At 48.7% G+C, this 12360-nt stretch overlaps 1 protein-coding gene across 10 annotated transcripts in view; it reads right to left on the reverse strand.

The window, feature by feature from the left end:
• Positions 1-12360, reverse strand: part of LOC122824374 (receptor-type tyrosine-protein phosphatase mu-like) — an 85509-nt gene that overhangs the window by 50029 nt on the left and 23120 nt on the right. For 9 of the 10 annotated variants that reach the window (XM_044104957.1, XM_044104956.1, XM_044104955.1 and 6 more), the window contains exons 3-8: positions 7526-7693; positions 7337-7446; positions 2324-2402; positions 1522-1637; positions 1278-1452; positions 868-980 (exon numbers count right to left, since the gene is read on the reverse strand). In XM_044104957.1, the coding sequence (XP_043960892.1) occupies positions 868-980; positions 1278-1452; positions 1522-1637; positions 2324-2402; positions 7337-7446; positions 7526-7693 (761 nt within the window). Of the gene's footprint in view, positions 1-867; positions 981-1277; positions 1453-1521; positions 1638-2323; positions 2403-6558; positions 6702-7336; positions 7447-7525; positions 7694-12360 lie in introns of those variants that run through there. The other variant, XM_044104962.1, reaches the window with a different exon arrangement.

The following is a 12360-nucleotide window of genomic DNA, read 5'->3' on the forward strand; positions in this document are numbered from 1 at the left end:
TTCAAACTAAACTCAGACTGAGGTCTGGAGGACCAGAGGTCAGAGGTCAATTAGTGTTCACACCTCACCAACCGAACCGGACTTTGACTAGGCAGATGGACTGGAGCAGGATTGAAGAAGATGTGGTGAGAATGCATAATCAGATGCCAACCTGACTCAAGACGAGCTTCGATGTTCTTAGAGCCATGAGATGCAAACAGAATGTCTTGAGAACCGTCTCAAAGATTTCTAGAACCTTGTTAGCTGATGTTTACAGGAGTTCAGTGCCACAAGGGGTGGATGCATGCAGAACCAAACAACCATGGGAACATTTTCTGAAGTTCAAACACACCAGAACTTCAGTACAGTCCAGTGAAACCAGGAAGGGCGAACACCAGGCTCCTGCGTTGGACCTGCATGACGTCACCAGTAGCGAGCACAGGGGTGGGCAACTCCAGGCCTGGAGGGCCGCTCTCCTAACCTTTAGATGTGTCTCTACTTCAACACACCCGAGTCAAACAATGAGGTCATTAGCAGGACTCTGGAGAACTTAGGAGGTGATTCATCTATTGGATTCAAGTGTGTTGGACCAGAGAGACTCTAAGAGTTGCAGGACAGCGGCCCTCCAGGACCAGGACTGCCCACCCCTGAGCTAGCAGAAACTCTCTTGAAGGTTCTTAGACTCCATGTGGGCCTTACATGACGAACCATCGATCCTTCAGACCAAGGAGACCTCAGTACACCGCAGTACATCAGCAGAGAGCCGGAGAACCTCCTGACCTGTCCCTAATGGGTCCAGCAGAACCTCAGTTGATGACTGGAACCCAGGTCCCGACCCACCACCTGCAGACCACCACAACCAACGGTGAGTGACGGACCAGGACTCACCTCTCTGTCGATGATGGGTCCGTCTCCGTTGATGGAGTTGGCATTGAGTTGGATCCAGAGGTAGGTGGCGCCGACCGCAGTGAGCTGAGGTGGGGCAATTGGTACCGGTGGTTCTGAGGGAGTGGGAAATCCAGGATCAGTCCAACACACACACACTCCTCAGGGACTCACTGGCCTCTTAGTGAGGGGGAAAAGTTAACAAGTTAATTAATATTCGTGACCTTCGGCGAATCACAGCAGACCTGGATTCTATTACCCAGAATTCTCAGAGGAGCTGCTCCACTTCCTCCTGACCCAGTTCAAAGACACACACACGCGCGCACACACAGGTCTCCTACATTCAGGTTTCATCCCTTAAAACAGTCAGACAGGTAAAAGCATCCAGCAGCCAATCAGAGGCCAGGACTCACGTTTGACTGTGAGGTCAGCGTAGGAGGACACGCCCACGCCTCGATCTGATTGGACGATGCAGCGGTAGCGTCCCGTGTCGCCTTTGGTCGTGTTCTTGACATCGAAGCTCGCCACGTAACGTCGCGGGTTCACCGGCCTGGTCTCCTTGGCAACGGCCTGCCGACCCCCCATGCCCTGCGACCCGGAGAGCGGCGATGAGAAAGGAAGGGGGCGTGGCCAGACCATCGCCGTGGGTGGACTCACCTGCAGGTAGAGCAGCAGGTGGCGCTGCGGCTGGCCGTTCACCGTGCATTGGAAGGAGGCCGTCTGGCCGGCGTTCACCTCCACCGCCTTAAGGTGCAGTGGGTGGGGTGTACTCACTGCACAGGGAGGTCAGAGGTCAAACAATGAGCCAGCAACATAGAGCAGACACACCTGGAGTCACATAGGATGACTGCCTCTGACACACACGAACACACACTGATATACACATGTTTGCGTGACTCTTTGTGGGGACTTTTCATTGACTTCCATTCACCTTATCCCGACCCAAACTCAACTTCACACCTTAACCCAAAAACAGCCTTTCTCCTTGTGGAGTCCAGGGTTCTGTCCCCACAAGGAGCAGTGGGTCCCCACAACGTGGTATGGGTCAAGAAAATGATCCCCACAAGTTATTAAAAACAAATGCACTCACACACACACACACACACACACACACACATCAAAAACGGGGCAGCATCTAAACTGCGGCTGGTTGGATGAGCAGTGAGATAAACAGAGGCATGGATCAAAGTCCATGCTAATCAATTTATATTTTAATGAGCTCCCCTGCCTACACTCACACACACACGCGCACACCGCTAGACATACTGGTAGACACACACACACACTTTGACCTTGTTTTTAAGATGCCAGTAGAACTTTTAACATTATTATCCGATTAGGTACACAAACCTTGTTAATCAATTAGAGAGCTGCACTGGTAAGGGGCGGAGCTTGCTGTCATTATGTGTGTGTGTGTGTGTGTGCGTGTGTTTGCGCGCACGTGTGTGTGTGTGCTTACTACACTGGTGTCCCTGCAGAGTGATGTCTCTGATGGCCAGGACTCCTCTCTGCCCGGTGCTGACCGCCTCAAACAGAACCTGGAAGACACCAGAGGACAGTTGGGACTCGGCAGACCAGTTGGGACTCGGCAGATCAATTGGAGTCAATTTGCTGAATTTTATGGCTATTGAAATGCAGCTACAGCGGTTAAGGCACAAGCTAATTTTCTAGTTGCATACTTAATAAAGTGACAATTATTAAACCATTATGGACTACAATTTGCAAACAACTGCTTAATTAACCCCTGTTCTACAGTGAGGCGTTAGCGCTAAGATAATATATAGTCCTATGGGCCCCATGCGGGAAACTCAGGAACATTTTCCATTTTATTAATGTCCAGTGTCCAGTTAGAGTGACTCCAGGTCAGTTCAGGTTCCCTGCTGAGAAATCCATCGTTCTTACCACAGAGCTGCCAGCACCGAGTCCCACCCCGAGTCTCTAGGCCCCGAGTCTGTAGGCCCCGAGTCTCTAGGCCCCGAGTCTGTAGGCCCCGAGTCTCTAGGCCCCGAGTCTCTAGGCCCCGAGTCTCTAGGCCCCGAGTCTCTAGGCCCCGAGTCTTACAGCAGCTAACTACTTATTTTAAACTCATCTCTTCTTCCCGTTAACAGTTTTATTGTAATAATAATAATAATGATGATAAATCTTTTCTGAAGGCGTCTTTGTTTAAGTCAAGAAACAAACTATAAACAATAAAAGGCAACAGATCAACAGATTTTTGCCTTTTATTTATGTAACTTTAATGTAGATTGAAAACCCAATAGGTTGAGACTGTTGGACATTTGGACAGAGACGTTCTAGTTAAGCTCAGTGTCCAGGTCATCACTCTTTCACCACTGTGCCATCCACTAGGATGTCCTGACCCGCTGTCCAGAGGACACCTCCACTAGTTTCTGTCCTCCGCCAGAACTGAGACCTTGTGATCTCAGCAACACATAAAAGGACAGACGTCTCTCAGATGTGCCCTGTTGTCTCCAGGTGTTCCTGTCCAGTCGTGCAGCAGAGGAGACATGTCCTCTCAGGGCCCGGGTCAAACAGGAAGCTGATAATGGGCCAGCTGCGATCTTCTCTGGGGAATGCTGTCTTATCGTCACGGAAACCGCTGCCACACTTCCTGTTAGTGGCCAGAAACAGGAAGCACTCCTCCCTCCATCTGTTTTCCTCCACTTCCTGTTCCAGAACTCTTCCTCTACTTCTCTCCATCCTCCTCCTCCTCTTTCATTTACTTCGTCATTAATAAGGTGGATGAGCTGTTGCTGTGGTGATGCAGTTAATTAGTGCGACTCGCTGCAATGATGGGGCGGCACTTCAAACACCTGCATGTCCGTCTCTGATTGGCCGGGAGCCGGAGATCGAACCAGAGGAGACATTCAGAACATATACAGGTTGGGACCCGGCCAACCAATCCCAACCTGATATAGGGACTAGGTTGGGAACCAATATGGAACCCAAAGCAGGGGCGTAACTTTGTGGTGCAAGTTGGTAGAGAGGGATTGTGAGGAAGAGAAGGGCTCTGATCTGATGCACCGCAGTTATTTCACCTTTTATGCTACAAATACAGCCAAAAGTGAAATTTGAATGCAATAGTCTGACTCACTGAACTAGGCTATACATACTGATATGGCTCGTCAGTTTAATAGCACCTTTCAAAAATGAAACCTTTTAGCAGCTATTAAACATACTAAGAGTTATAAAGATGTTAAACATCAGCCGTGTAATTGGGACCTGCCATAGCAATGCATGGAAGCACCTATTGTTCTACACGTTAGCACAAACATTAGCAGTGCACTTTCCCACTAGTGCACTGCCTGTGGAGCAAAGCAACGCACTAACATTACCCTTCTCCCCAAAATGAGCATTTAACTAGTTTTTATGCATTAGCCATGTTTAGCACACTGAATTTGGCACATTTTAGCTTAAACCTACTAAATGGAGTAAGTTCACATTGGTTAACATGCTTCAGACGTTCCACATGCTGTTAATATTATTTTAGCTACGCTTAGCATTGATGCTAAATTTTAGCATGAGAACCCTGGTTCCAACTGACTTTGGCAGGCCCCGTTTGAACTTCTTCAGAAATGTTCTAAGTCAGTCACTGCTCTCCTTATGCATTGCATGGCAGGCACCTATTGTTCTACACCCAATAGAACGTCCCTTCAAACGGTTTTTGAATATGTATTACGGTTCCTGAACGGCAAAGGTTTGTTCGGAGTGCTTTTTCCATATTAATTGGCTGGGTGTCTCACAAAGATAGAATTTTTTTCCCCCTTTCTGTCTCACACACAAATGACAGTTAGCAGCTGATCCATTACCATAGCAACGGAACACATGAGGCCAGAGCAGCTGATTCATGGGAGGACACTCTGGAATGACCTGGCCTTTAGAACTACTTGTGTTTTGGGCATTTTATAACTGATTTTAACAAACCATTGTCACACACAGGATTAGTGTCTCCATTTTAAATAAAGCTTAATGGAAATTTCCCAATAAAAGCCCCAATATCTCTGTCAGGCCCCGCCATAAGGCGGTGCAATAATATTAGCCTGTATTATCTTTTCCTCTCAGGTTATGGCACTGGCATTAACCTTTGACCTAATGATAATAAATAGGACTACAAAAACGCCATATCTGTAGTTCTAACTAACACTAATATGATTCTGCATTATCTGTTTCTCTCAAGTTAGGGAACTGCCTTGCGTTCCCTAGCAAGGCAGTTCATTAGCATTAGCCTTTTAGTTTAAATAAACTATTACCTATTTTTCTATTACCTTGAATATTTTTACATCAAGTAATTTCTTTCATGAGCATATGACTGATTTAATCCAATGACTCTTATACATTGGCCCTTTGAAATGGGCCAATGTATAAGAGTTTGGCCCTTTGAAATGAAGCTTAACAAAAATTTCTAAATTAAAGCCTTGACAATTTTTACATCATGTAATTGCTCTTTTAGGCTTTATGTGACTGGTTTATCCAAAGCACTCTTACACATTGGATTAGTGTGGGCATTTATTATTAAGCTTTCTGCAAATTTCAAAACAAAAGCCTCAATATGACCCTCAGGTTACTGGCAGTGCAATAATATTCTGCATTATCTGTTTCTCTCAGATAATCATGGGACTGCACTAAATACGCAATAGGGTATTTTAGCCTTATAGCTAAAATACGCTATTGCCTATTTTTCTGTCTTATTAGCCATGTTTACTATACTGAATGGAGAAAGTAAATTACAGAGAACATTCTAATGATACCCCACATGTTACTGAAAGTATTTATGCTTTTATTAGCATTTTGGCTAACTTGAGCTTATACACTAATTTCAACATACTAAATGGTGCAAGTGCATGTTAGTCAACATGCTTGTGACTCTCCAAGGGCTATTGACTACCATTCAGCTATGCTTAGCATGATGCTAATTTTTAGCATCAGAACGCTGGGTCCAAACCGACGGGCACACTTTGGCAGGCCCCAGTTAAATTTCTTCAGGAATTTTCTAGTTAATCTATAATGTCTTTGCCTTGGTGATGCCATTACTAACAGATTCTAATTTATGGAATGAGTCTGTAATTTGCTCAATGCTTGCTTACAGTTGAAAACAATTACAAAATGTTTTCTGTGAAGTATTATCACAATAATGTAGTTGCCTTTTACTAGCTGATTTTTACCGAGCGCTCAGAAACTGGAGCACTTCATACAAGAGAGGACAGCTGGGGAGCAGAGTGACCGTCGATGCTCCTGGACCGGACGGCGGCCATTAGCCGCTACAGCTAGCGACGTGAACCTGCGGCGCCATTACTGGGCGTCGTTTGATTCCACTGAACCAGACGGTTCCGATGCAGGACGAGCAGGAATCTGTCACAACAAACAGTTGGAGCCCCACATTTCTGATCCAGTTTCTATACATTTTGGCTGTAATAAAAGTGCCGATGTTTGGATGTGTAAAATATCTCTATCTCTCTGGATATAAACCTAGAGACAGTTTGGTCACGATACCAGCGCTGGTTGGTTAGCTTCTTTAAACAGCTGCTTTACTGCTAATCTGTCAGCAAGTCGATGTTTGGGTCGCCTTATTTTTGAGTTAACTGAACCGAAACACGCAGCGGGTTCATATGATGGCTGTCCAAGTCAAGCTACAGCATGAGGCTACTAACCTACTCCACACTTTGGATTTTGTTTTAGTTCAAACTTTTTACCGACCTGTGAAATGTGAATCCCTTAGATCTTATCTTGCTGTCGTAGCGTTGACCATTAATAGCAAAACATTACGTCCCTTTTCAGATTCTGGGCTTGATGGTTTCATTTTCCACACCTCCGATATTCCAGTAGGTCACGTGACGTCCGGTCCACTAGATCAGTGGTCCCCAACCACCGGGCCGCGGACCGGTACCGGAAATAATTAAATATGTCCGTTCTATGCATTGAGTCTGGAGGAGCTTTTATTTTGAAAATCGTACACCGGATGCCGAGGGTTGAGTCCTGCGCCAGCTCACAACGCGCGCACCCCCACCCCTTTCGATCCTCACAACGCACGCATCCCCCCCCCGGTTCGACGATCCTAACAACGCGCATGCACCCCCCCCCCGGTCCGCGGAAATATACGAAGGCTTTGGCCGGTCCGCTGTCATAAAAAGGTTGGGGACCACTGCACTAGATCACTGAGAGGACTTGATATTTACGTTTTGCAAAATATTGTTAAAAGCTGTTAATGCTCTGAACACAACGAGCAGCTGTGTTAAAAGATGGTTCGACCAAGCAAGGGCGGTTACAATAACATATGAACATACGAAACACGAGAATAACGTTTATCTTTCTCTCTATCAGAACGATTGGAACAACCATACAGAACTCAGACTTTAGACACATTGATGCTGAACCAACAGAAATAAACGGCTGCATTTACTTCCTGCCTTCCTGCAACGTCATCTAAACCCCAGCAATGGAGAGCCTGTAGACCAGGTGTGTGCGCGTGTTTTACCTGGTAGTGATTTGGCCAGAAAGTGGATACAGCAAGCTCCACCCCTTTCCAGATGTGGTAGGCGGGGCCAGAAGAGTTAATGACGGGAACTCCTAGAGGGCTGTTGTTCTCTGTAGGTAAAACAGACACACCTGAAAGCTCCACCCACATCCAGAGTCCCGCCCATCGACAGCCCCGCCCCCGCCGTACCTGTGACGTAGACATTGAGTGTAGCGGGCGCGGCCCCCTCGCGGCCCCCCGTCTGGTAGAACTGGAAGCTGAGGCAGTGCGTGTCGTTCTCGCGGAGCGGCGGCAGCAGCAGCTGGGCGCGCTGGCCGCTGTAGCGACCCGATGTGTTAACAAACAGGAAGGAAGTACCTGGAGGTCACCACAAAGACAAAATAAAAGCCTGTGGACCTTCAAAATCGAAGAGCAGGTCTCCAGACCGGTTCCACCCTGAGCCTCCTGGGTAAACATCACAAGCAGTTTTCACTGTCAAAATAAAAGTTATAGCTAGCACAAAACTTTCAGATCAAAAGCCTGAGCTACAAAAAGACAATGGCAAATAAAAGCAGAAAATCAATAATTCATCTGCAGCGCCAAGACACAAACTGCTGGTTTAATTGGAAGACTTCAGAATAAAAGCCCCTGCTGCCTGTGAGTGTGCACGTGCTCGTGCACGCCCTCATTAGTGTGCATTGATGCCGCCAACCCGACTACAGCTGTCAGTCAGACGCTTCGCTGCTGCAGGTCGCTTTACAAAGTTTCTGTGAAATTTAAATCATTCCCATTTTGTAAACTCGCTGTGTGGGTTGAAGGGCGTCTCCATGGCAACCGGAGGAGAGAGCGGCCTGCGGCGACGGCTCTGGGGCTGTCAGTCCTGTTGCCCCGGAGACGAATCTCACCTGGTCAGAAGTGGTTGATCCCATCAGTCCAACAGTTTAAAGACTGGACCTGTCCGGACCAGAACCAGAACTTTATATTTATTACTGTTTTAATCCTCTATTTCTTTTTGACTTGCAGTAAAATTAATTTGGCCTTTGGATTAAATAAACCTGAATCTGTTTTTAATAAACATATTAGTAAACCTATTAACTGATTCACTGATTCACTTGATAAAACAGAACTGCCGGTGGGCGGGGCTAAGCCTGCGCTGCCGGTGGGTTTCAGTACGCCTCTGGCAGCTTAAGGTTTGGACCGGAACCAGCTAACCCATAAATCTAATGTTTGTGTTCCCTGACGTTCTGCCTCATCAGAACCCGTCTGATTATCTACTGGGTTCTGGACCACAGGAGCCTCCTCCAGGTTGGGTTGGAGCAGGTTCTGTCCGACCCGGGCCAGGAAGCAGACGGTTTTCCTCTCTGCAAGAATCTGTCAGAGTTCAGAACCGGATCGACCTCCAGCCTGAAACAGACGATTCTCCAATCTGAGACCGATTGGCTGGTCCACTGCTAACAGGACTCAATGTGTGTGTGTGTGTGTGTGTGTGTGTGTGTGTGTGGGTGTGTGTGTGTGTGTCAGCAGATCAATAGCCCTTGAGGAGAATCGATTAGAAAAACAAGAGCTTTAATCACAGTGGAGGGAGGAAGAGGAGGACTTTGGCTCTGATGGGTTCTAATGAGCTCATTCATTGGTTCTGATTGGTTCTGATTGGTTCCTGAACACGCTGAGAGACTTCTGCTTAGTTCTGATCCGCTCCAGAGCCATCGGGTGGTTCTGAAGGAGCTGCAGGCGGACCCTTCTTCATCCTACAAAGACCTCCATCATCAGCGGGTTTATGACCCGGTCGGCCAATCACAGCTGAGCCCTATCAGCCCCAAGCCAATCCCAGCAGGGCCAGCTCACTCTCTCACACACACACACACTCACACAAACACACACCCTCTCACACACAGATGGAGGCGTAATTCTATTACTGAGTTGTATCGAGACGTGAGGAGAGGCAGCTGCAGCGCATTGAGGAGATTTACTGACACACACACCAGCAGGAAGTGTGTGTGTGTGTGTGTGTGTGTGTGTGTGTGTGTGTGTGTGTGTGTGTGTGTGTGTGTGTGTGTGTGTGTGTGTGTGTGTGCATGTCTTGCCTTCCTGCTCTCAGGGATTTATTTCAGGAGATGATTGAAAGTTAAAATTTCTGAAAACATCCAACTGATCTTCAGTTTAAAGGCGCAGTCACACATTCATTCCATACACACTGGTTCCAAAACCAGTATGAACCAGTAAAGCCTTTATAAACTGGTGATAACAAATAAGCTAGTTATCCCTTCAACCTCTGACCAGTAACCAGTTATCTAACAATCAGCAACCCAACAGCTACTAACCAATAACCACTGACTGACCCAGTAGCTGCTAACTGCTAACTGACCAACCGTTAACCAGCTAACAAAGACCGACACTCTTAACCAACCCGCTGCTGAGAAAGTCAGCTGTTTAACAGACGTAACCAATCCGCTGCTGGTCGGAACCAATGGTAGTTAAGGTGGTGGAGGGCGGAGTGCCTTCTGTTTCCAGGTCATGACCTCTGGAGCTTTTCTGCTCAGATCCATGTGTCTAAGTCAGCTGGCGTTCAGTGCACAGCAACAGGCGGGAGAGGGACAGAGCCCCACCAGGGGGCAGCAGAGGTCCAGATCCAGACTGCATGAGGACACCAACCATAAAGAAACTGAGACCCAACAGAACCAGAGTTCAGAACCAGAGTTCTGTTGGGAAAGAGACGGTCGGAGGACCCAAAGAACTCAGCCCTGAGGGGAGGTCACAGAGAGGTCACTATCTCTCTGCAGAGCCGACCCATCAGAACTTCATGGGAGGGTAAAAGTCTACGATTGGCTGTGTCCAGGACAACAGGACTAGCCTGGCTGTAATGTGTCTAGAGTAAAGTTAGGTGGAAGGAAGACCTTGGTGGGGGTCTGTTTACAGGAGTTGGGCTCAGCTTGGGACTCTGAGGGCCTCATGCTGGGGGATGCAGACACATCAGAGCAGCAGATGCTTCAGGCTCTACAGCAAAGACATTCTGGCTGGGATGCTGTCAGGGGGCGTGTCCAAACAGCAGCCAGGTAAAGAGGGCAGAGCCAGTAGCCAACACACCTGTTAGCCTTTTAGCTTCTAAAGTCCAACCATCCATCCATCCATCCATCCATCTTCTTCCGCTTATCCGGGGTCAGGTCGCGGGGGTAGCAGCTTCAGAAGGGAGGCCCAGCCTTCCCTCCCCAGCCACTTCTTCCAGCTCCTCCAAGAATCCCAAGTTGTTCCCAGGCCAGCTGAGAGACATCGTCCCTCCAGAATGTCCTGGGTTTCCCCTCCTGGTGGGACATGAACTCCTCACCAGGGAGGCGTCCAGGAGGCATCCTGACCAGATGCTCCTCAACTGGCTCCTCTCGATGTGAAGGAGCAGTGGCTCTACTCTGATCCCTCCTGGATGACTGAGCTTCTCTCTCTAAGGGAGAGCCCAGACACCCTACAGAGAAAACCCATTTCGGCCGCTTGTATCCGTGATCTCGTTCTTTCGGTCATGACCCAAAGCTCGTGACCATAGATGAGGGTGGGAACGTAGATCGACCGGTAAATCGAGAGCTTCGCTTTTTGGCTCAGCTCTCTCTTCACCCCCCTTGACCCGGAGAAGGCACTCTACCCTTTTCTGGCTCAAGGCCATGGCCTCGGATTTGGAGGCACTGATCGCCATCCCAACCGCTTCACACTCGGCTGCGAACCGCTCCAGTGAGAGCTGCAGATCACGACCTGATGAAGCCAAAAGGACCACATCATCCGCAAAAAGCAGAGATTTGATCCTAAGGTCACCAAAACGGATCCCCTCAACACCTTGGCTGGTCCAGAGATTCTGTCCATAAAAGTAATGAACAGAATCGGTGACAAAGGGCAGCCCTGGCGGAGTCCAACTCTCACCGGAAACGAGCCCGACTTACTGCCGGCAATGTGGACCAGACTCTGACACCGGTCCTACAGGGACCTGACAGCCCGTATCAAGGAGCCCGGTACCCCATACTCCCGGAGAACCCCCCACAGGGCTCCCCGAGGTACACGGTCGAAAGCCTTCTCCAAGTCCACAAAACACATGTAGACTGGTTGGGCGAACTCCCAGAACCCTCCAGGACCTGCTGAGGGTGTAGAGCTGGTCCAGTGTTCCACGACCAGAACCAGAACCACACTGCTCTTCCTGAATCCGAGGTTCGACAATCCGACGGACCCTCCTCTCCAGAACCCCCGAATAGACCTTGCCAGGGAGGCTTAAGAGTGTGACCCCCCTGTAATTGGAGCACACCCTCCGGTCCCCCTTTCTGAACAGGGGGACCACCACCCCGGTCTGCCAATCCAGGGGAACTGCCCCCGATGTCCATGTGATATTGCAGAGTCGCGTTAGCCAACACAACCCTACAACATCCAGAGCCTTAAGGAACTCCGGGCGGATCTCATCCACCCCCGGGGCCCTGCCACCGAGGAGCTTTTTGACCACCTCGGTGACCTCGACCCCAGAGATTGGAGAGCCCAACCCAGAGTCCCCAGGCTCAGCTTCCATAGTAGAAGGCATGTTGGTGGGATTCTAAAGTCATTTAGACAATGCAATGCTCTTTGGCCAAAGGGAAGATAGACATGGAAATCATCACCAAAGCAGCAAATACAGATTTAACAGAGCCTCAGATGGGGCCCGCATGGGGCCAGAAAGTGTGATTAGCTGGAGCAGAGCTGACCCATGTGTGGCAGAACCCAGTGGTTCTGAACTGTTCTGGGCCAGTTAGAGAACAACACAGATCAAAGCAGCTAATGGGGAGGCAGCGAGCTCTCGCCTGATTGGCTGATGTTATTCTGAGGCGCTGCAGGTCGGTCAGTCATCAGAGAGAGGAAGTAGTCCGTCCGTCCGTCCGTCGTTTCCAGCAGCAGTATTCGCAGCAGCTTGCCGACACGCTGATAAACCCTTTAACACTCGTTAACCCAACAACTCACACACACACACACAGTGTGTATTATTCATGAAGAATCAACTTCTTCCTCTCTCTGTCGCTCGCCCTGACTCACCTTTAAACACTGTTTAC

Source organism: Gambusia affinis, linkage group LG21 (assembly GCF_019740435.1).
Source record: "Gambusia affinis linkage group LG21, SWU_Gaff_1.0, whole genome shotgun sequence".
In the NCBI taxonomy this organism is placed as follows: domain Eukaryota; kingdom Metazoa; phylum Chordata; class Actinopteri; order Cyprinodontiformes; family Poeciliidae; genus Gambusia; species Gambusia affinis.